The sequence below is a fragment of the Somniosus microcephalus genome, chromosome 12 (genome assembly GCF_052327205.1).
Source record: "Somniosus microcephalus isolate GS21.2 chromosome 12, FLI_Smic_1.0, whole genome shotgun sequence".
Classification (NCBI taxonomy): Eukaryota; Metazoa; Chordata; class Chondrichthyes; order Squaliformes; family Somniosidae; genus Somniosus; species Somniosus microcephalus.
Genome location: NC_140998.1, coordinates 46,889,280 through 46,910,879, shown reverse-complemented (window position 1 = coordinate 46,910,879; position 21,600 = coordinate 46,889,280). Strand labels below are relative to the sequence as shown.

General features: G+C 43.5%; 1 protein-coding gene across 2 annotated transcripts in view; it reads right to left on the bottom strand.

The window, feature by feature from the left end:
- The window catches only part of btbd7 (BTB (POZ) domain containing 7), a 54,347-nt gene that overhangs the window by 7,609 nt on the left and 25,138 nt on the right, over positions 1 to 21,600 (bottom strand). For both annotated transcript variants that reach the window (XM_086002789.1, XM_086002790.1), the window contains exons 4-8: positions 7,304 to 7,512; positions 5,123 to 5,198; positions 3,251 to 3,411; positions 2,429 to 2,572; positions 133 to 319 (exon numbers count right to left, since the gene is read on the bottom strand). In XM_086002789.1, coding sequence (XP_085858915.1) covers positions 133 to 319; positions 2,429 to 2,572; positions 3,251 to 3,411; positions 5,123 to 5,198; positions 7,304 to 7,512 — 777 coding nt within the window. The remainder of the gene's footprint in view (positions 1 to 132; positions 320 to 2,428; positions 2,573 to 3,250; positions 3,412 to 5,122; positions 5,199 to 7,303; positions 7,513 to 21,600) is intronic.

Genomic DNA, 21,600 nt, shown 5'->3' with positions numbered 1-21,600 from the left:
TGCTGTGCAATCATTTTTTTTTTTTGGGGGGGGGGGGGGGGGCACGTAGGAGAGAAAGGCTAATTTCTGCCCTGCAAGACTTCAAAAAGTCAGAACAAAATCAGTTAAACCACAAAACATACACACACTCACCAGGTATTTCATTAGCAATGATTGAAGGAGGATTGGATGGTGTACCTATCGGCTGGTGACTCATTAAATGACAACACTGTGGCACAGCACTGTTCACCATGTAGAGTGCGTCTGGTACATTGGACATGCGAACCATGCGCAGCCTCACAAGATCAGTCTGCTCCACCATCATCTCATCCAAAACAGTCTGAGAACAGAAATCCAGGTAATAATTATCACACAAGGACAGTGATTGTATAACTTCATCAATAAAAAAAATCCACTTATAACTAAATTGCTAAACATGTAAAAATGAAATTAAAGGGTGAATTATCCTAATTAAACCACATTATTATAGAAAGATTTCAAAACTAAATATATGGCAGTCTTTAGCGATTCAAACGCCACAACAAAAGCTAAAAGGCATCGCAGCACATCTTTTCAGAGGTGTTTATAATTAATAGTTTAGCTGGAAGTCAGGTTAATCTCAATAATTCTGTCACAGTATGAAGCTCATCAACTTAACGCTAAAGATTGTTTGGGAGATGATCAACATTGCTATCTCCTCCCTGTACAACTCCAAGCCTCCGCCTACCACACACCATTTCCAATCGGAGGTGAACAGGCAATTTACTCCCCAGTCGCTACCAACAGTGCAAGTGTAGAAGAGCACACCAGCTGATTATTGCTTATATTTCCTACCCGATCTGAGGCAGTGCTTATGCCATCAGTTTTGCAGATGGCTACAACAAATTGGTAGTGTGGAGAATTACCAACACACACCTACATGCTACCACTCCAAGTCACAGCATTCTACAGCCATATACTTCCTCAGTGTAACTTGAATACATCAGGGATTTTTTTCAAATTAGAAAAGCGCCGTCAAGGTTTTTCCCCAAGAACATCCATTCCAAATGGAACCACCATATTGAAGGCTGCAAGTCGCTTAGCTTGATTTCAAGCTGATTTAATACTTGGTTATTGATGCAACAAGCAAATATGAATGGATCATGCCGATTTATGAGGACTTAAAATAACTCAAATAACTTCCCCTCCTGAAAAGTCCATTGCGTTACTCATTTAATATCAAGGTTGAGTAAATTAAAACATTAGGATTTTTTTGACTACATCTTGGTATCAATATGTAAAACAAGAAGCTGCTATTCTTCAATGAATTACACTCGCCAGAGGTTTTACTTCATAACACATGCTGGGCACACACAAAGCAACCAAGGATGGGCTACCACACAGCTGAAATATTTAATACAAACATTTCTGAAAGGTAACATTCCACACAAGTTAACAGTCTCATTCATAGATTATCCTGGCAATGCACAGATTAAAATGGTCCAAACACTGTAGTCAGGAAAAGTGGTGCTGATTAATTGGATAATTACAAGACAAAACTGCAGAAATGTCAGAGACAAATCGAGCTGTAGCTTCTTATTGACATTAAATTGAATGCAATGAATGCAAGCAAACACAACCTGCTGACAGTAGAAACCAACTGGGCTGCAGCAACAGTATACAGAGACAAGATAGAATTCAAGAGTGCAAATCGGATAGAACAGACAGGATACCAAAGTATTAATTGATATTTATGCCAAACTGAAAAGGTTACTATTTAATACATATAATGCATTCATATTTTATTTAGATATAGACTCAATCTTGTATTCAGTTGCACTTATTTTGTCTCCCATTTATTTAATTTAGCCTTTCCCATTTTAAGAGTGATAAAGGACAAGGTCAGTATTAGAAATCAGAAATTTACAATGAAAATTGATGCATCAAAATTAAAACCCAAGTTAGTATTTTAAAAATTAAATTCAAACCTCAAACTTATTTCAGCTGTTACCATAATTTTTGTTTAATCCTTATTTTGGAGCCATTTCTTTCTCTCTATTTTGCCCTCATCAGGTCTCAGTTTCAGATCTCTCAGGCAGTTAATCTAGTAGGTTGTCCAGTACACAATACAGGACAACAGCAAGACTGACCGTGACATGCCATCTTATAACTGGATGTACAGAACATGGTGGTACTGTGCCAAATTTGAGCTCTGCGTAGTACTATAAAGTGATCAGCAAGCCAAGCTGAAACACTTCCTGTGGAGTGTATTCTGAATCTACTGTTGTACTTGGACACTCAGAAGAATAAAGTACTTTATTCAAACTGTCAAATACTATAAAGAATAAAATAGAAAATAATTCATGGCTAATATCAGTTAATACTGGAGACACTAAATTGCAAAGCACAATGTATGTATTACATACATCTTTCCAGTTTTGGAACATGATCTACTTTCGTACAAGTGTACCTTTGCCTCCTCCACATATGGTGCGAATAAGCGAGGCTTCACATATATCCCAGCATTCTTCTGACGCAGCCAAGCATGAGATTTTCCACCTTCAGCTGTTGGTAGCATATCTGATGGTGGTGTGCTAATCAGTCCCCTCTTTATCTAAGAACAAAAATGGTATTGTTGAATGGTATCAACTTTTCTACTGGTTTACAATTAGTGGTTTTACTATGCAAACCTCACCAAATGAAACAGATTTTGAAACAAGATATTCAATTACATTATTGTCTTGCATTAATACTGCTCTCTCGGTAGAATAGCAAGTATAGTTCTACTGCATTTAGTAATGCGATAATAGTAGAATTAAGTTTCCCCACCCGCCCTAAATCATTATTGCCTTAACACTAATCACCATATTTTACATGACTATTTGTTGAGTACTGCAGTTCTAAACAAAAAGGTGCATGCTCTGCACTCATTAGATTATGTATTCCCCATTTATAGTCCAGCTGGTTTTCTGTTTATGTGTTGCCAGATGGCAGTGTTATGAATCAAAGCATGGGAGGGCAACAATAAAGGAGGCAGGGAGAAGCATACAACAGAGGCACAGTAAGAGTGTTCACAAACAGCCACAGGCTCCACTTGCACACATCACAGCAACCAGTTACAGCAAACCATTGTTAGAGACATTGGGCAAGAGGTCTCCTAGGTCTCTTACCCATGGAATCAGACAGTATGATGGACCTTAAAAATGAGCAAAATAATTAAGAGACAGAGAAAATCCTTAGAATTCAGACATCACACTTCCCTTTAAAAGAAATAAATAAACACTAAACCTACAGCATCATTAAGAACCTCGCTGTTTGTGGGAAGGATATGATCTATGCGAACATGAGGCAGTAGTGGGGACAAGATCTCCTTTAGTTCCTCTAGGTCAAGATCACGTCGCTTTACACCTCGCTTGTTTACACTATGTGCAGTTCCACTCAGCAGGTTTGGCTCTAAAACACAAAGCATTAATAGAAACCCTTATAATATTGTCTGCAAATGGTCAGAATACAAAAGAAAATAACTTGTAAATACCAACAACTTGCATTTATATAGCATCTTTAACTTAGTAAAAACGTTCCAAGGCGCTTTACAGGAGCGTTAACAAAATTTGACACCGAGCCACATAAGGCAATATTAGGATAGGTGACTGAAGACTTAGTCGTAGAGGTAGGTTTTAAGGAGCGTCTTAAAGGAGGAGCGCAAGGTGCAGAGGGGTTTAGGGAGGAAATTCAAGAGCTTGGGGCCAAGGCAGCTGAAGGCACAGCTGCCAATGGTGGAGCGATGAAATTTGGGGATGCACAAGAGGCTGGAATTGGAAGAGCGCAGACATCTTGGAGGGTTGTAGGGCTGGAGGAGGTTAGAGAGATAGTAGGGGTGTGGTCATGGAGGGATTTGAACACAAGGATGAGAATTTTGAAAGCGAGGCATTGCCGGACGGGGAGCCAATGTAAGTCAGCGAGCACAGGCACGATGTGTGAACGGGACTTGGTGCGAGTTAGGATACGGGCAGCAGAGTTTTGGACGAGCTCGAGTTTATGTAGAATTTGTCCATTTTTCAAAGGGCAAGCTGCTAATTTTGACAAGTTGAAAACGAATGACTGCTGTGGATTTTGAATAAATAATAAAGCGCTTTGCCAGCAAGTTCACAAGCCCACATCGATTCATAATCCTTGACCACATTAGTTGTGAAATTACCACAAGATGTTGAGAATTCAGTATGAAAGAAGGTTCACTGAAGATGAACTAGTATGGAAATAAACATAACCCAAGGCAAGCTTTTAAAGTGAAGGGACTCAAATGCATTTCTGTAGAGGGGTATTTTGTGCAAGGCTAGGATAGGAGAATTCAAAAGAGAACTGGGTCCATTTCTGAATGAGCAAGAGGTTGAAGAGATATAGGTTTTAAGAGTACAAAAAAAGGGCAAAAAAGTAGTAAAAAATAAGTTCCTGCAACAGGGCCAGAATGATGCAGTACGCTGATGGACTTCCTTTATTCCCAACGTATCTTGTGCATTTTAATTATCCAGAAAATAGCAACAGGATGTGTGCTTTTTAAAAAAGCAGAATGACCACACACGACGAACTCTACGAGTAGGAAGCATCAGCCCAGGAGTCCAAGTTATTTGCATATGCCAAAAGTCTTGTTTAAAAAGCATTCCAATTCACTTTTCTTCCAAAAATATACATTTCCAGATCATATTACAGAACTTTAATTTATGTGGGTTTAGATCCAAGAATTCACATTCCTCAAAACCATACCCTGAACCATGTTATTTTCTGCAATTCACTCAGTGGGTTCAGTGTGGTACAGCAAGTTTCAGAGTCAGATACAAATGACATCAATCACCACGCTGATCGAAAGTAAACGCTGCAGAAAAATAAGTTAATTTGAATTTAATCTAGATTAGTTTTATCTGTGAAATCATCTGTATAAATCAAGCACATTAAAGTTAGAACTACCACCATTTCAAAACAAGTACAGGCCCTTTGAAATAACTATGCAACAGAGGCAGATTTTATTCTTTGTTTACATCAAAAGACGTGAAATAAGGGTCATCTTCAAGTTCTTCATTTTACACAATGACTTCTTGAAGTCTGTATGTGTACACTACGTTTAACCAGAGATTAAGAAAATGATTTAAATTTAGAAACACATTCTCACCTCTTTCTGCCATTTGTTTGATGAGCTGGTGCTCTCCCCATTTATTCATGTATTTCAGGATATCTTGCTCACTAGCCTTAAATAAAATATATGTATTGTTAATTTCTAATAAAAAATGTCTAGAATCACAATGTAAACAGCAGCTTGTGTCATACAGGATATTCAGAACCAATTCATTCTAGCCGTGTATTGCTTTACGACTGCAGTAAATGTACATTCACCAATTGCTTACACCTGAACCATTCCCCCCAAAACGACAATAAACAAATCCTAAAAGTATAATTTGAAGATCGACGTACTTGCCAAAAATGTCTTATAAAATTGATCTCAAATATATTTATTAGAAACACATTGAAACAAACCCGTATGTGCTTTAGATGGATTCATAGATTAAGTTATCAGCATCAATTAACATTTTCAATTGTTCCATGCTCAACAAAAGGATATAATGACAAAAGGATATGTGAATTAGCACAAAGAATGTTTAAAAAAAATGCTACTTGCAGCACAAAACAGGATTTGCAAAACTCAGTTTAAAGTCTGGAATGCCTCAGCTAGTGTCAAAAGTTGTTTACCCTCTAGAAACTACTTCCCGCCCCAAACACACAGGAACAAAAGAGGCAGAATTTAAAGATTAATTGATAATGGCGTTTATCCTTTATTCCAATTGTCCAGGATAGAAATGAGAGGTCCTGGATTTCTGCTTATTTGTGGCAAAATTGCATACCATAATCATTATTGGCTATTCTGAGTAGTTACTTAAATAATGGTCTGTTACCTAAACGTATTTCCATGTATAGATTATGTCTTTCCATGTATAGATTATGTCTAAGACGACTAACATGTTTATACAATGGCAAACTCTGCTATTTTCACAGAGCACACAATGATATCAACATGCTAAAGTCTTGTGACGACACTGAAGGTCTCTCTTGTTCCCCTGGTGGAAGCCTTAATTTGAAAAAAAGAGGGAGAAAAGGAGGAACAAGAACTAGGACAGGAATAAGTTAAATTACAACTCAACCAGTATCACTCATGCAAGAGAATGATGCCTTTGTCAAGAGATGGGGTGTCAAGCCTACAGATTTGATCCTTTCACTGTTAATGGTAAGTTACCATCCTGGAGGCTTGTCCTCTGCACAATGAAGAATCTCTTTGTATTCTGAGGTTGAACTGAACGTCCTCCTACTAAATGACTATCCCAACCAGCAATTGGATGGTTGCACATCATCATTGTATATACATAATAAATAAATGGCGATTTGGAGCCTTTTAAATATGAAACACTAGAAATTTCTCAAGATCTGGGTTCTGAAATTTACAAAGAGCATGTTTGAATCACATGTTGAATTATGTGCCTCCACAATTACATTTAAATGTACTTTCCTTAATAGCACTATTTATGTACTAAAAATCATGAAAGTTTATTTTGAAATATTACACAATTTTGCTGCAACAAAAATTGAACAGAACGGTTTACATTATGACTGGTTCAATGCAGTTAGGACAAAGGCTTCAGTCATCTCTAATCCTACCCCCTGTAATAATGGCGTACAGCTAGTGTGAATCACGCTGCATGCTTGATGGATAGGTCGTATGTAAACAGTACTCCTTTTGTGTTTACAGTAAGCCAACATAAAGAATAAACTGAATTTCAAGCCAATTTCAGTTCTCTCTCATTTTGGAAACCATCTTAAATTGATTTTAAAATGAAGGCATATCTAAATATTGCCATTTTTGTGTTGCAGTAGGTACACTCCAGCAATCCTGTAGCAGTTAAAATGTTACACCTACATTAAACATTATATGCACTTAAAGGCATCCTCCCACTCGTTGAGTATATGAAACATTTTAACAACCAAAAAATTCCTAAAAATATTGAGCTGTTTTGTTAACTGATTTGGGTGAATTGTCATGCTCAAGGTGAGGTACATCAGTTCTGGTAAATGAAACTCAGCTCCACATTTGGCAGAGAGTAAACAAGCAGACTAAATTTTCCATTTCCTATAACAGTCTTCCTTATGATCAAAGTGGAATTGTCAATTTATTACCAAATTATAGGCAGTTATGTGCCGTGGACCCACTCCACTAAGAAATTTCTAAGTTTGTACATTAGCTTTGTCAAACCATAAATTCAGATTTTTTCAATTTGTGTCAGATGAAAGAAACATAAGCCAATACCTGCAAATAGTCTGACTGAAGGACAGTAGGCAAGTGGTCCTTGCTGAGTTCAAAGAACACATCCGAGATCATGACTGAAGTGAACTCCTCACATAAGAAATTAAGTGCCTGCCGATAAACCCATTTAGAGCCATAAGGCTGCGAACTCCATTTCAGAATGGAAATCAAGGTGTCCAGGGAGATACTCTCCATTACAATATCTTCACAACCTGTGAAAATGCAATTTAAACATTTTCAATATAGTCAGATGCCTATTATCCTTTTGATAAAGGCGTGGTTATTCAAAGACATTAGGCATAAATAACTTTTTTTTAAAAACACTCTTTTATATAGAATCATAGAATGATACCACACAGAAGGGGGCCATTTGGCCCATCATGCCTATGCCGGCTCTTTTGAAAGAGCTATCCAATTAGTTCCATTCCCCTGCTCGTTTCCCAAAGCCCTGTAAAAAAAACTTCCCTTCAAGTATTTATCCAATTCCCTTTTGGAAGTTACTATTGAATCTGCTTCAACCACCCTTTCAGGCAGTGCATTCCAGATCACTGTGTAAAACAAAAATACTCACCTCTGGTTCGTCAAATCATCTTAATCTGTCCTGTGATTAACAAACCCTTCTGCCACTAGAAACAGTTTCTCCTTATTTACTCTATCAAAAAACTTAATGATTTTGAACACCTCTATCAAATTGCCTCTTAACCTTCTCGGCTCGAACGAGAACAACCCCAGCTTCACCACATAACTAAAGTCCCTCATCCCTGGTACAATTCTAGTAAATCTCTTCTGCACAAGCTCAGAGGCCTTGACATCATTCCTAAAGTCTGGTGCCCAGAATTGAACATAATAATCCAACTGAAGCCTAACCAGTGTTTTGTAAAGGTTTAGCATAACTTCCTTGCTTTTGAACTCTTAATCAAGCCAAGGATCATGTTTTTTAACAACCTTCTCAACTTGTCCTGCCACTTTCAAAGATTTGTGTACATACACCTCTAGGTCTGTGTTTCTCCACTCCCTTTAAAATTGTACCATTTAGTTCATATTACCTCTCCTCATTCTTCCAACCGAAATGCATCACTTCACACTTCTGTGTTAAATTTTATCTGCCATTTGTCTGCCCATTTAACCAGTCTGTCTATGTCCTCCTGAAGTCTGTTACTATCCTCCTCACTGTTTACTACTATGCTAGAGTCTATTATAAAAGATGTAATAGCAGAGCACTTGGAAAACAGTGACCGGATCAGACAAAGTCAACATGGATTTACAAAAGGTAAATCATGCTCGACTAATCTACTGGAATTTTTTGAGGATGTAACTGGTAAAATAGACAAGGGAGAACCAGTGGATGTGGTGTATTTGAACTTTCAGAAGGCTTTCGATAAGGTCCCACATAAGAGATTAGCGTGCAAAATTAAGGCACATGGGATTGGGGGCAAGGTATTGACTTGGATAGAGAACTGGTTGGCGGACAGAAAGCAAAGTGTTGGAATAAACGGGTCGTTTTTCGAGTGGCAGGCAGTGACTAGTGGGGTACTGCAGGGATCGGTCCTAGGACCCCAGCTGTTCACAATATATATTAATGATCTGGACGAGGGAATTGGATGCAATATCTCCAAATTTGCAGACGACACAAAGCTGGGTGGGAGGGTAAGCTGTGAGGAGGATGTCGTGAAACTCCAGTACGATTTGGACAGGTTGGGTGATTGGGCAGAAACATGGCAAATGCACTATAATGTGGATAAATGTGAGGTTATCCACTTTGGTGGCAAAAACAGGAAGGCAGATTATTTGAATGGCAATAGATTGGGAGAAGGGGAAGTGCAAAGAGACCTGGGTGTTCTTGTGCACCAGTCGCTGAAGGTAAGCATGCAGGTGCAGCAGGCGGTTAAGAAGGCAAATGGTATGTTGGCCTTCGTAGCAAGAGAGTTCGAGTACAGGAACAAGGATGTCTTGCTGCAGTTGTACAGGGCCTTGGTGAGACCACACCTTGAATATTGTGTGCAGTTTTGGTCGCCTTACCTGAGGAAGGACGTTCTTGCCATGGAAGGAGTGCAGCGAAGATTCACCAGGCTGATACCTGGGATGGCAGGAATGACGTATGAGGAGAGATTGTGTCGATTGAGTTTATACTCACTGGAGTTTAGAAGATTGAGAGGGGATCTCATCGAAACCTATAAAATTCTGTCAGGCCTGGACAGACTAGATGCAGGGAGGATGTTTCTGATGGCCGGGGAGTCCAGAACCAGGGGTCATAGTCTAAGGATAAGGGGTAAGCAATTTAGGACTGAAATAAGGAGGAATTTCTTCACCCAGAGAGTGGTGAACCTGTGGAATTCTCTGCCACAGAGGGCGGTGGAGGCCAGTTCATTAAATATATTCAAGAAAGAGTTGGATATATTTCTTAAGACTAAAGGGGTCAAGGGATAGGGGGAGAAGGCAGGGACAGGGTACTGAATTTGGATGATCAGCCATGATCTCATTGAATGGCGGAGCAGGCTCGAAGGGCCGAATGGCCTACTCCTGCTCCTATCTTCTATGTTTCTATGTTTCCTACAGTTCCGAGTTTAGTATTTCTTTTTATTCGTCCTGAGATGTGGGGGTCGTTGGCAAGGCCAGTATTTATTGCCCATCCCTAGTTGCCCTCGAGAAGGTGGAGGAGTTGAGCCGCCTTCTTGAACCGCTGCAGTCCGTGTGGTGAAGGTACTCCCACAGTGCTGTTAGGGAGGGCGTTCCAGGATCTTGACCCAGCGACGATGAAGGAACGGCGATATATTTTCAAGTCAGGATGGCATGTAACTTGGAGGAGAATTTGCAGGTGATGGTGTTGCCATGCACCTGTGGCCCTTGTCCTTCTAGATGGTGGAGGTCGCAAGTTTGGGAGGTGCTGTCGAAGAAGCTTTGTAATACCATGGGCTTCAATTTTGCAAACAAGTCTATTATGTGGTACTTTGTCAAATGCCTTCTGAAAGTCCACATACACAGAGTAGATAGAGAGAAACTGTTCCCATTGGCGGAAGGGCAGAAGATCAACCATGATCTCGTTGAATGGCGGAGCAGGCTCGAAGGGCCTACTCCTGCTCCTATTTCTTATGTTCGGGTCGAGAACCAGAGGACACTGATTTAAGGGGATTGGCAAAAGATCCAAAAGGTGACAAGAGGAAAAACTTTATGCAGCGAGTGGTTAGATCTGGAATGCACTGCCTGAAAGGGTGGTGGAGGCACGCTCAATTGTGGCTTTCCAAGAGAACTGGATAAGTACCTGAAGGAAAAGAATTTGCAGGGCTACGGGGAAAGGGCGGGGGAGTGGGACTAGCTGAAGTGCTCTTGCAGAGAGCCAGCACGGGCTCAACGGGCCTCCTCCTGTTCTGTAACCATTCTATGATTCTACAACATCAACCGCACTATCCTCACGACGTTTCTAATTTCCTACCAAAGTGCATCACCTCGCATTCATCTATTTTAAAGTTGACTTGTCACTTAACTACCCAGTTTGAAAGTGTTCTAATGTCTATTGTGGGATGTTGTTTAGAGAAATGTTTCTTAAAGCATGAGTTTAATAGAACAAAAAATAAATAAAAGGCAGCCATCTCCAGCTGTAGGATTTTTTTGAATTTTCTGAAGATTTTTTGCAGATTAAACTTCCTTAATTGTAACATTATACTGCTGCTTTTTGAATAAGTTGGTGAATTTATTTATTTTAACTAACCACTGGCCTCTTTGTTCAACCTCTGTCTTTCGGTATCTATTTATGCATCTAATATCTTCAGCACTTCCCCACCCCCACTTAACATCCTCACTCCTCCCCCATCCCACCCAATATCCTCAGTTCCTCCCCACCCCACCTAATGCCCTCAGCTTATCCCCAACTCCACCCAATATCCTCATCATTCGTACCATTCTAGTAAATCTCTTCTGCACCCTCTCTAAGGCCATGGCATCCTTTCTGAAGTGCGGTGCTCAGAATTCAACACAATACCCCAACTGAGGCCTAATCTGTGTTTGATAAAAGGTCTTTGTGGATCTGACAACATTGATCAATATAAACCCAAAAACATAATATATACTCTGCAGCAAGTGATACTGTAAAAAATGACCAATTAAAATTGGCAAAGCAGATGGCGCTTATAACAAACTGCAAAACATCTGGATAAATACTAAACTATTCATCAAAAATAAACAGACTATGTAATAGCAACACCTTGTCCCCCCCCTACTATATTGTACTGAAACCTGACTGAGCACAGAAAAGCTGGACACTTGAGACTTCTAATGTCAGGATCAGGTGGGCAGATAAAATGACAAACAAGGCAGTCAGAGAAAGAGCAAGGCAACAGCCAGTAAGCCAAACTTAAAGCGCAAAGGTACACCGGCTAGCTTTGTGATGTGGTCATCATGAAAAAAAATCTAGGCAAAGCACTGAAATAGCAGCAGAATAAGAGGCTAGATCAAATCAACCTGGCAATTCTTTTGTTAATAAAAGCCTTTAGTTACTCTCTTAACTCTCAGTCTTTTATGAGTAATTGATAGCGCATCAATTTTATTAACAAAATTTTTATAATGGAGAAGATCCTCACACCAGCATGCCTGGACTTAGATCATCGGGAGGCGGACTCATCCACCAAGTTTACTCACTGGCTTAAGTGTTTCAAAAAATTCCTGACCGCCTCCGCAGCAATCAAATCGGACGAGGACAAACTGGATGTCCTGACCTCCAAAGTGAACCACCGAGTGTACTCGGTCATCCAAGACGCGACCTCGTACGCGGACGCTATCAAGCTCCTCAAGGACCAGTACACGCGCCCAGTGAACGAAGTGTACGCCAGGCACCTTCTGGGGAGTTGTAAACAACAACCTGGGGAATCGACCGTGGAATACCTTCAGGCACTGTCTGTGCTTGGCCGGGCCTGTGGTTGTAAGGATGTAAAGGCCGCCGTGTACACAGAGGAACTTATCCGGGACGCTTTTGTAGCGGGCCACAGATCCAATTACACCCGACAGCAACTGTTGGAGCAGAGTGACCTCGACCTCAACAAGGCCTCTGAACTCGCACTATCATTGGATGCAGTCTACCGGGGCATGGATGCCTACTCCTCTGCACCGTGGACGCCGCGGGGAATGACAGCCTGGGACACGGTAGGACCGCCTCATAGCGCCGTGCCACCCCAGCAACAGCCCAACTACCGCAGCAATGTCCCAAGGCCAGACAGCAGTGCCCCAAGGCCAGAAATGCTACTTCTGTGGCCAGGCAAAACACCCCAGAGCGCGCTGCCCGGCGAAAAACGCGATCTGCTCGGGCTGCGGGAAGAAGGGACACTACGCTAACGTCTGCAGGGCCAAAGCCACCCCGAACCCCAGCAGCGCCGTGTGTGGGCCATGCGGGCCGCCATCTTGGGCCTCCCCGGCCATGTGCGAACCACCGGTACAGCAGCCATTTTGGACGCCTCCAGCCACATGGGGGATCATGGACGCCGCCATCTTGGACGACAGCCGGAACGCAGCAGGCCCCCAACACCGCCTCATCTGATACCCGCAGCGACACACCGACCCCTACGCTGGCATCCGTTACACTGGACCAAGCGAGACCGCACCAGCTGGCCAGTTCCACAATGGACATTAAGGTAAATGGCCACGATACAATCTGCCTTTTTGACTCTGGGAGCACGGAGAGCTTCATCCACCCCGACACGGTGCGGCGTTGCTCTCTCCCAGTCCTGCCTGCGCAACAGCGGATTTCTATGGCCTCCGAGTCCCAGTCGGCGGACATCGGCGGCTACTGCGTAGTGACACTCGTAGTAGACGGGACCGTGTACGATCATTTTAAACTTCTGGTCCTGCCCGACCTCTGCGCTGCCGTCCTGCTGGGGTTAGATTTTCAGTGCCACCTTAAAAGTGTTACGATGGCGTACGGTGGACCCCTACCCCCACTCACAGTCCGCAGCCAGCAGCTCCCAAATTGCCCGCCGCGCACCAGGTGCAACCTCTCCACACTCAGTCACCCCCCCGCCCCACTGTTTGCTAACCTCACCCCCGACTGTAAGCCCATCGCCACAAAGAGCAGGCGATACAGTGCCGGGGACAGGGTTTTCATTCAAACCGAAGTGGAGCGGCTCCTGAAGGAAGGGATTATTGAGGGCAGCACCAGCCCCTGGCGAGCCCAGGTTGCGGTCGTTAAGACCGGCGAGAAGCAGCGCCTGGTCATCGACTACAGCCAGACAATAAATCGCTACACCCTGCTGGATGCCTACCCACTCCCCCGCATAGCTGATATGGTCAACCAGATCGCGCAGTACCGCGTCTTCTCGACCATTGACCTGAAATCAGCGTACCACCAGCTCCCTATCCGCCCTGAGGACCGCCAGTATACTGCCTTTGAGGCAAACGGCCGCCTCTACCACTTCCTTAGGGTTCCCTTTGGCGTCACCAACGGGGTCTCCGTCTTCCAAAGGGAGATGGACCGGATGGTAGATCAAAATGCGTTGCAGGCCACTTTCCCATATCTGGACAATGTGACCATCTGCGGCCGTGACTTGCAGGACCATGACGCAAACCTCGAAAAATTCCTCCGCACCGCCCAACTCCTGAACCTGACATATAACAAGGAGAAGTGCATATTCTGCACAAACCGCCTCGCCATCCTTGGCTGTGTTGTGGAACACGGAGTCATCGGCCCCGACCCCGACCGGATGCGTCCCCTTATGGAACCCCCACTGCCTCAAGGCCCTGAAGAGGTGCCTAGGGTTTTTCTCCTATTATGCCCAGTGGGTCCCCTACTATGCGGACAAGGCCCGTCCACTGATCAAGTCCACCTCTTTTCCCTTGACGGCAGAGGCCCGCTTAGCCTTCCACCGTATCAAGGAAGACATTGCCAAAGCCACCATGCACGCAGTGGACGAATCCATCCCCTTCCAGGTGGAAAGCGACGCGTCCGACTTTGCCCTGGCTGCTACCCTCAATCAGGCGGGGAGACCCGTGGCCTTCTTTTCACGAACCCTCCAAGGCCCGGAGACCAGACACTCCGCTGTTGAGAAGGAGGCCCAGGCGATTGTGGAGGCTGTGCGTCATTGGAGGCACTACCTGGCCGGAAAACGATTTACCCTGCTCACTGACCAACGTTCAGTTGCTTTCATGTTTAACAACAAGCAGAGGGGCAAAATCAAAAATGACAAGATCTTGAGGTGGAGAATCGAACTTTCCACCTACAATTACGAGATCTTGTACCGGCCCGGGAAGCTCAATGAACCCCCGGATGCGCTATCGTGTGGCACCTGCGCCAGTGCGCAGATCGATAGACTGCGGGCCCTCCACAATGACCTCTGCCACCCGGGGGTCACCAGGTTCTTCCACTTCATCAAGGCCCGCAACCTGCCTTACTCTATTGAGGAGGTCAGGACCATGACCAGGAACTGCCAAGTCTGCGCTGAGTGCAAACCACACTTTTATAGACCAGACAGGGCCCACCTGATAAAAGCCACTCGCCCCTTCGAGCGCCTGAGCGTTGATTTTAAAGGGCCTCTCCCCTCCTCCGACCACAATGTGTACTTCCTCAATATTATTGATGAGTACTCCCGTTTCCCGTTCGCCATCCCCTGCCCGGACATGACCAGTGCCACGGTCATTAAATGTCTGAACGACCTCTTCACCCTGTTCGGTTTCCCCAGCTATATCCATAGCGACCGGGGCTCATCGTTCATGAGTGACGAACTCAGTCAGTACCTGCTAACTAGGGGTATTGCCACAAGCAGGACCACCAGTTACAACCCCGGGGGAACGGACAGGTGGAAAGAGAAAATGCGACAGTTTGGAAGGCCGCCCTGCTAGCCTTAAAGTCCAGGGGCCTTCCAACCTCCCGCTGGCAGGATGTGCTCCCCGATGCGCTCCACTCTATTCGGTCACTGCTCTGCACTGCCACTAACGCCACCCCTCATGAGAAAATGTTTGTCTTCCCAAGGAAGTCCACATCGGGGACATCGCTACCGCCATGGCTGACGTCCCCAGGGCTGGTCCTACTGAGAAGGCACGTGAGGACCCATAAAACGGACCCCCTGGTCGAGAGGGTCGACCTCCTCCACGCCAACCCCCAGTATGCTTACATTGCATACCCGGACGGGCGGGAGGACACAGTCTCCATAAGAGACCTTGCACCCTCGGGGGCCGCAGTAACCCACTACTCACTACCACCCCCCCCCCCCCCACGATCCGATATCCAGCCCCAGCAGACGGCAGGCCTGGGCCCCGCAACCCGCTCGACATCTACGAGGACGACACGCCTGTGCCACAGCCCACGCAGGACTCGGCGCCTGAAGCTCCACTACCCCTGCCGTCGCCACGCCGATCACAGCGGCAGACAAGACCTCCGGAGAGACTCCAATACACTAACTTTGAATACACTTCACCCCGCCGGACTCAATTTTAAACAAGGGGTGAATGTGGTAAACCACGGTTTGTATTCCACTGTGTACATGCCTGGACATGCCTCGGCTGACTCCTCCCACAAGTCCTAGTATAAAGGTGACTGCTCCCCAGCCCTTTGTATTTCTGGACCGGTCGACCACTCGAGGCAGACCTTCATTCTTTTGTTAATAAAAGCCTTTAGTTACTCTCTTAACTCTGTCTTTTATGAGTAATTGATAGCGCATCAAATGGTGATTTAAAAAAAAAAGATACAGAAGCAGACACTTTGGGTTCAGCTATACAAATCTTAGAAAAAGTGAGAACCAGTTACAAGCAGTTTAAAAAACGATAGGAGATCCTACATTTTAAAAATAGGGGTGTGGAGTACAAAAGCAAATAGTTAATGCTAACCCTGTATTAATTATTGGTTTGGGAACATTTCGAATGTTTTATCCAGCAAAGGATGTCAAAGCCGTAGAGAGTACAGAGGAGATCCAAGATGAGGTGCTTACAGCTACAAATAGACATTCCAACATCAGAGATACAAACCATATAATACACAGGGCAGCCTTTAAGGAGTGTAACAAAAGTGTGGAGGTGGGGGGGTTAAGATAAAAACAAACTTCCACAGAACATCTCTGTGCATTACAGTATCAATGCAAGTTAGCTTCAGGGACAAACTGCACAGGCCAGATTACTTGCAAGCCATTTGTTGGGCATGAACAGAAGTGATCCAAAAGTAAAAGTGTTGAAGGTGTGGCCCTCGTGGAACTTGATACTCCAGCAGTTAGCTACAGAAACTGGATACACTATCACTGACCAGTCAGTGCTTCCTCTGAACGGGGCTCAGACTTGTACATAATTTTGTAGGTCTAGACCTAGACATTTCCAATCTTAAACCTATGTAGTTCAAATGCACTCATTCTGTACCTAGTTATAACAAAACGCACAAGCTAAAAACATTCCTTAGTGCCTAAAAAAGATTTTAAAATATTCATTAAATTAACAAACTTAGCATTGTTGTTTCTTAAGGAAGCAAAACAAAGCAAAGAAATGAGAATGCCAAGACAATCCTGTTATAATTCTGTACCAGAAAACATTGTAAACAGTACTGAAATAAAAAAAAGAGGCAAACTGAACATACAAAAGGTTGGCTGTGTAAAACAAGCCCTATCCTCCAAAAGGTTATAATGATCTCATATCCCACTGGGTATTTTTACTCCAAGAATATAAGAAGTACTCCAATAGGCAAGTTCAAATTGGTTACAACCACCCGTCTATGACAAGGTGCAGGAGATGGGTCTTTTCTCATTCTTATGTTCCATCCTTGCATAAGGAAACCTAAGTTTGTGAATTACTGAGAAAAAGGCTTTTGAATTGCACAATGGCACATCTCTTAAAATCTGAGGAACTAACCAGTAATTGGCTTTCATGGGGATTTCCCCAAATTTAACAGTACTTCCACTATATGGGGCAAACCATCTTTTTTCTACTTGGCAAATAATCACTTTAGAAAAGCTATTAGTTGAACGTTCAGATGTTCTATAAATCCAATTTGATGTAATAGACCAGAAAAAGAGTCTTCAGTTACTTTTGTGATACTGTCAAACTCTAGCCATAACCAATTTTTCCAATGTGTGCGTGCATGTGCGGGGGGTGGGGGAGGGGGAGGAAGAGGAGGAAGTGATGAGGTTAGAAAGGAGAAAAATCATGAGAATGCAACGGAAATGGTTTTTTTTCCCCCAACCACCTACACATTCTTTTGTTCAAGGGGCAAAAGAACTTTACCATCCAGTAGGCTCAGAGCGCAAGAGAAGAACACATATTAGCACGCAATTACAAAAAAAAGTGACCTTTTGTGTGCTTTCTGCTGAAAAAAGTGGCTTGGAAAAGTTACACAGTCTACTCAAGCTGAAGGTAAATTGTTCCCTTCTCTACTTGCGTTTATTCAGCTCACATGTTTGGGCTCAGTAATCCCTCAAAGCAGTACCATCCCTCAATTTTAATATTTTTATCAAAAGCTGCATGTCAGACTTCAGGCACCATACCTTGTACAGGAAACTTTGGTTTATCCGGAGGTTGTATGTCCGGAAACCTCGATCTAACGGCAGAAATCAGCAGCCGTTTTGTTAGGTTTTTTTTCTTTTTTTTTTCTTCTCCTAGCATTTTTTTCAAAGTCAATCTCTGGAAAGTCTCTCTGAAGCTGTTGCTAAGCTACAGAGATGCTTCCAAGGTACGGGCCGACTGTTTACAAGCTGTTGCTAAGCAACAGTGTTTGTTGTCAGATACAGAGATGAAAACCTCCGCATCCTTCAACATTAGCGCTGGTCTGTCCGGAAGTTTTCATAGATCGGCATCACGCCGGTCCCGTCGGTGCCGGATATCGCGAAGTTTCCTGTAGATACAAAATACTCAAAAGTGCTCATGACCTCTAACCTCCACCCTAAAACTGACGAGCACATTCCAATCGCCAAAATTCCTGGACAATGAAGCACTGCATGACCTCAGCCTGGGTTTCTTAACGATTTGGCTTTGTGACCTTAACGGGACACAGATCTGCTTCAATAAAATGCCATGTAAAGCACAGACTTACTGTGAGCAGCACCACAAGTGATCTGCTATCATTGCCAAATTCTATGGAGCAATTTTTAAATGATGTGCCAAAGTGGGATTTGCTTGTTTGGATTCAATGGGCTTTTCCTGTTCCTAAAAACACTTGATATTGTTGTTAACACAATAGCCCCAATAATGTAGCTTTTAAATTGCATCTCAGACATTTTACACATGGTTAAGTCAAGGTAGATTTGTGTTCACACATTTAGAGAACTAAAACACTGAATATTCTGTTCTGTGCAGGAAATTTACCAAAGCTGTCCTTTGGCCATTATACATTGATGGGGAGACCAAGCCAAAGTGTAAATGGGAGAAAGGACACATCTTGCCGGGAATAGAATACATGATAGAACTAATACCGAATTAAACCACATTTCTTCCCAAGATCTTCTCCCTCAGCCTCTGCACTAAACAACTCCTCAGACTCCGTGCTTACAATCTCTACCTCTGCTCCCTTTTGAATTCACTGCCCTCCCCAAGCATCTCCCTCCATATAAACTCTCCTACACAGATTCATGGCCCACCCCTAGACTTTGCCACCTGTTGTGGTATCTCTACTCCCATGGAGTCAATCTCTGACCTCATCCTTGTAATCCTCATCACCCAAGTCCCCCTACTCTCCCCACTTCCTTCTGCGCCATCCCAGACTGCTTGTCCAACATTCAGTCTTAGATGAACCACAATCTCCCCAGCTAAACACTAAAAAAAAGTCACCGTCTCTGGCCTCTGCCACAAAATCCGTACCCCCGATCACCAATTCTATCCCTCTCTCAGGCCACTGGCACAGGCTACACCATCTGCTGCGGAAACCCTCATCCATGTCTCTAGATATTGACTATTCCAAAGCTCAACCGTCCGGCCTCTGATCTTCCACCCGCCATAAGCTTCAACTCATCCTGTCCTCACTGACCAACATTGGCTCCTGGTCCCTCCACGCCTCAAATTTAAAATGCTCTTCCTTGTTTAAAAATCAGTTAATGGATCCACCCTATCCTATTTCTAACCTCTTCCATCCCTACAACTCTCCTCCCCCTCCCAAATTTTCCCTTTGTCCCACCATTGACAGTTGTGTGTTCAGCCACCCCTCCTTCAAGGCCCCATTTAAAACCCACCTCTTTGATCAAGCTTTTGGTCATCCCCGCCAATATCTCCTTTGGCTTGGTGTCCAATTTTTTGATTACAGCTCTGTAAATACCTAGAGACATTTTTCTACATTTAAGATGCTATATGAAATTGTTGTGGACTTGTGTCCTTTACTGAAATTTACCAGTAGGAGATGCACCTGCTGTTCCTTCTTCTGAGCCTATTCCCTTTTCCTCGTGTATATGTGGGATGCAAGGGAGATTGCAATGGCTACAGGAGGGGGGCCTAGATTTATTAGCCAATTAGTATTTCCTCATTTTCATGTGGAGCCCAGTTGGATTGCTATACATGTCAATGGTATTTCACTATTGTTGGGTCAGAGAACAACATGCTGCACTACAAGCAGAGGAATGTGCCTTGTTACGATGATTAAGAACCAGGTTACCCGATGGGTCAGAAATGTCTCCGGTCCTTTGCCCCTGAATGCTTCTCTTAGGAGTTCCTGAAAGGTTAGCCGACATTGGAGTGTGACTGAATCCAAGGTATAGTTGAGGATTTGGAAGCATCAGGAGTCATGATATGCAATACAGAACTGTTCAGTTATTCAAAGGTCACTAGCTGACCTTTGTGAAATAGCTGGCCTATTTTGGAGACCTCCCCTCTCATGGACCTTCCGACTCTACTTGGTGGAGTTCTTTGGGGAGGTAACAAGCAGGGTGGACAAAGGTGAACCAGTGGATGTGGTGTATTTAGATTTCTAGAAGGCATTCGATAAGGTGCCACAAAAAGTTACGGCATAAGATAAGAGCTCACGGAATTGGGGGTAATATATTAGCATGGATAGAGGATTGGCTAACTAACAGAAAGCAGAGTCAGGATAAATGGGTCATTTTCCGGTTGGCAAACAGTAACTAGTGGGGTGCCACAGGGATTGGTGCTGGGGCCCCAACTATTTACAATCTACATTAATGACTTGGATGAAGGGACCGAGTGTAATGTAGCCAAGTTTGCGGATGATACAAAGATGGGTGGGAAAGCAAGTTGTGCAGAGGACTCAAAGAATCTGCAAAGGGATATAGACAGGCTAGGTGAGTGGGCAAACATTTGGCAGATGGAGTATAATGTGGGAAAGTGAGACAACACCTTGAGTACTGCACAGTGTTTTGGTCTCCTTATTTAAGGAAGGATATACTTGCACTGGAAACAGTTAAGAGATGATTCACTAGGTTAATTCCAGAGATGAAGTGGTTGACTTATGAGGAAGGGTTGAGCAGACTGGGCCTATACTCGTTGGAATTTAGAAGAATGAGGGGTGATCTTATTGGAACATAAGATACTGAGGGGGCTCGACAAGGTAGATGCAGAGAGGATGTTTCCCCTCGTGGGGAAATCTAGAACGCGGGGGCACAGATTTAGAATAAAAGGGTCGTCCTTTTAGAACTGAGAGGAGAAGGAATTTCTTCTGAGGATCGTAAATCTGTGGAATTCTCTGCCCCAGAGAGCTGTGGAGGCTGGGTCATTAAATACATTTAAGATGGAGAGAGACAAATGTTTGCAAGATAAGGGAGTGAAGGGTTATGGGGAGCGGGCGGGGAAGTGGCTTTGAGCCCAAGATCAGCCATGATCTTATTGAATGGCGGAGCAGGCTCGAGGGGCCAAGTGGCCTATTCCTGCTCCAATTTCTTATGTTATGCTCCACCAGACTGGTGAGATTGGGCTGACAGAGTCAGAAATACTTTCAGCAAAGCCCTCCCCTCCAGCCCGTCAGTTAGACCCCCTGCTGGATAATGTAGCTTGAAATAGAAAAAAAAGGAAATCAGGCAAGACTATTCAGTTATAAAAGATTTTTTACATCAGGAAAATTTAAGTACCTCTCATCAAAAAATAATCAGTGAACAAAACTTCCAGCTAATTTATTGCAGTTTAAATGTACACTGCTATTTATTACTGATGAACTTAGCTTGATGCAGTTTAAAACTGAGATTTTTGCACATCATTTATTCCATTCCAAAAGGAATCAGTTAACAAGTAGCATGCCCACAGCTAAAAAAAGGGTACTTACTGAATCAGTGCTATCCAAGTTTGATCAGATGAAAGCAATATTCTGATACCAATGTCAATTTTGTTATAATGTTTTAATCCACTTGATGTTCCATCTTTCTCAAAAATGTAGCAGAAAATCAACTTCTTTTCTACAGCTCTAATATTTGCTT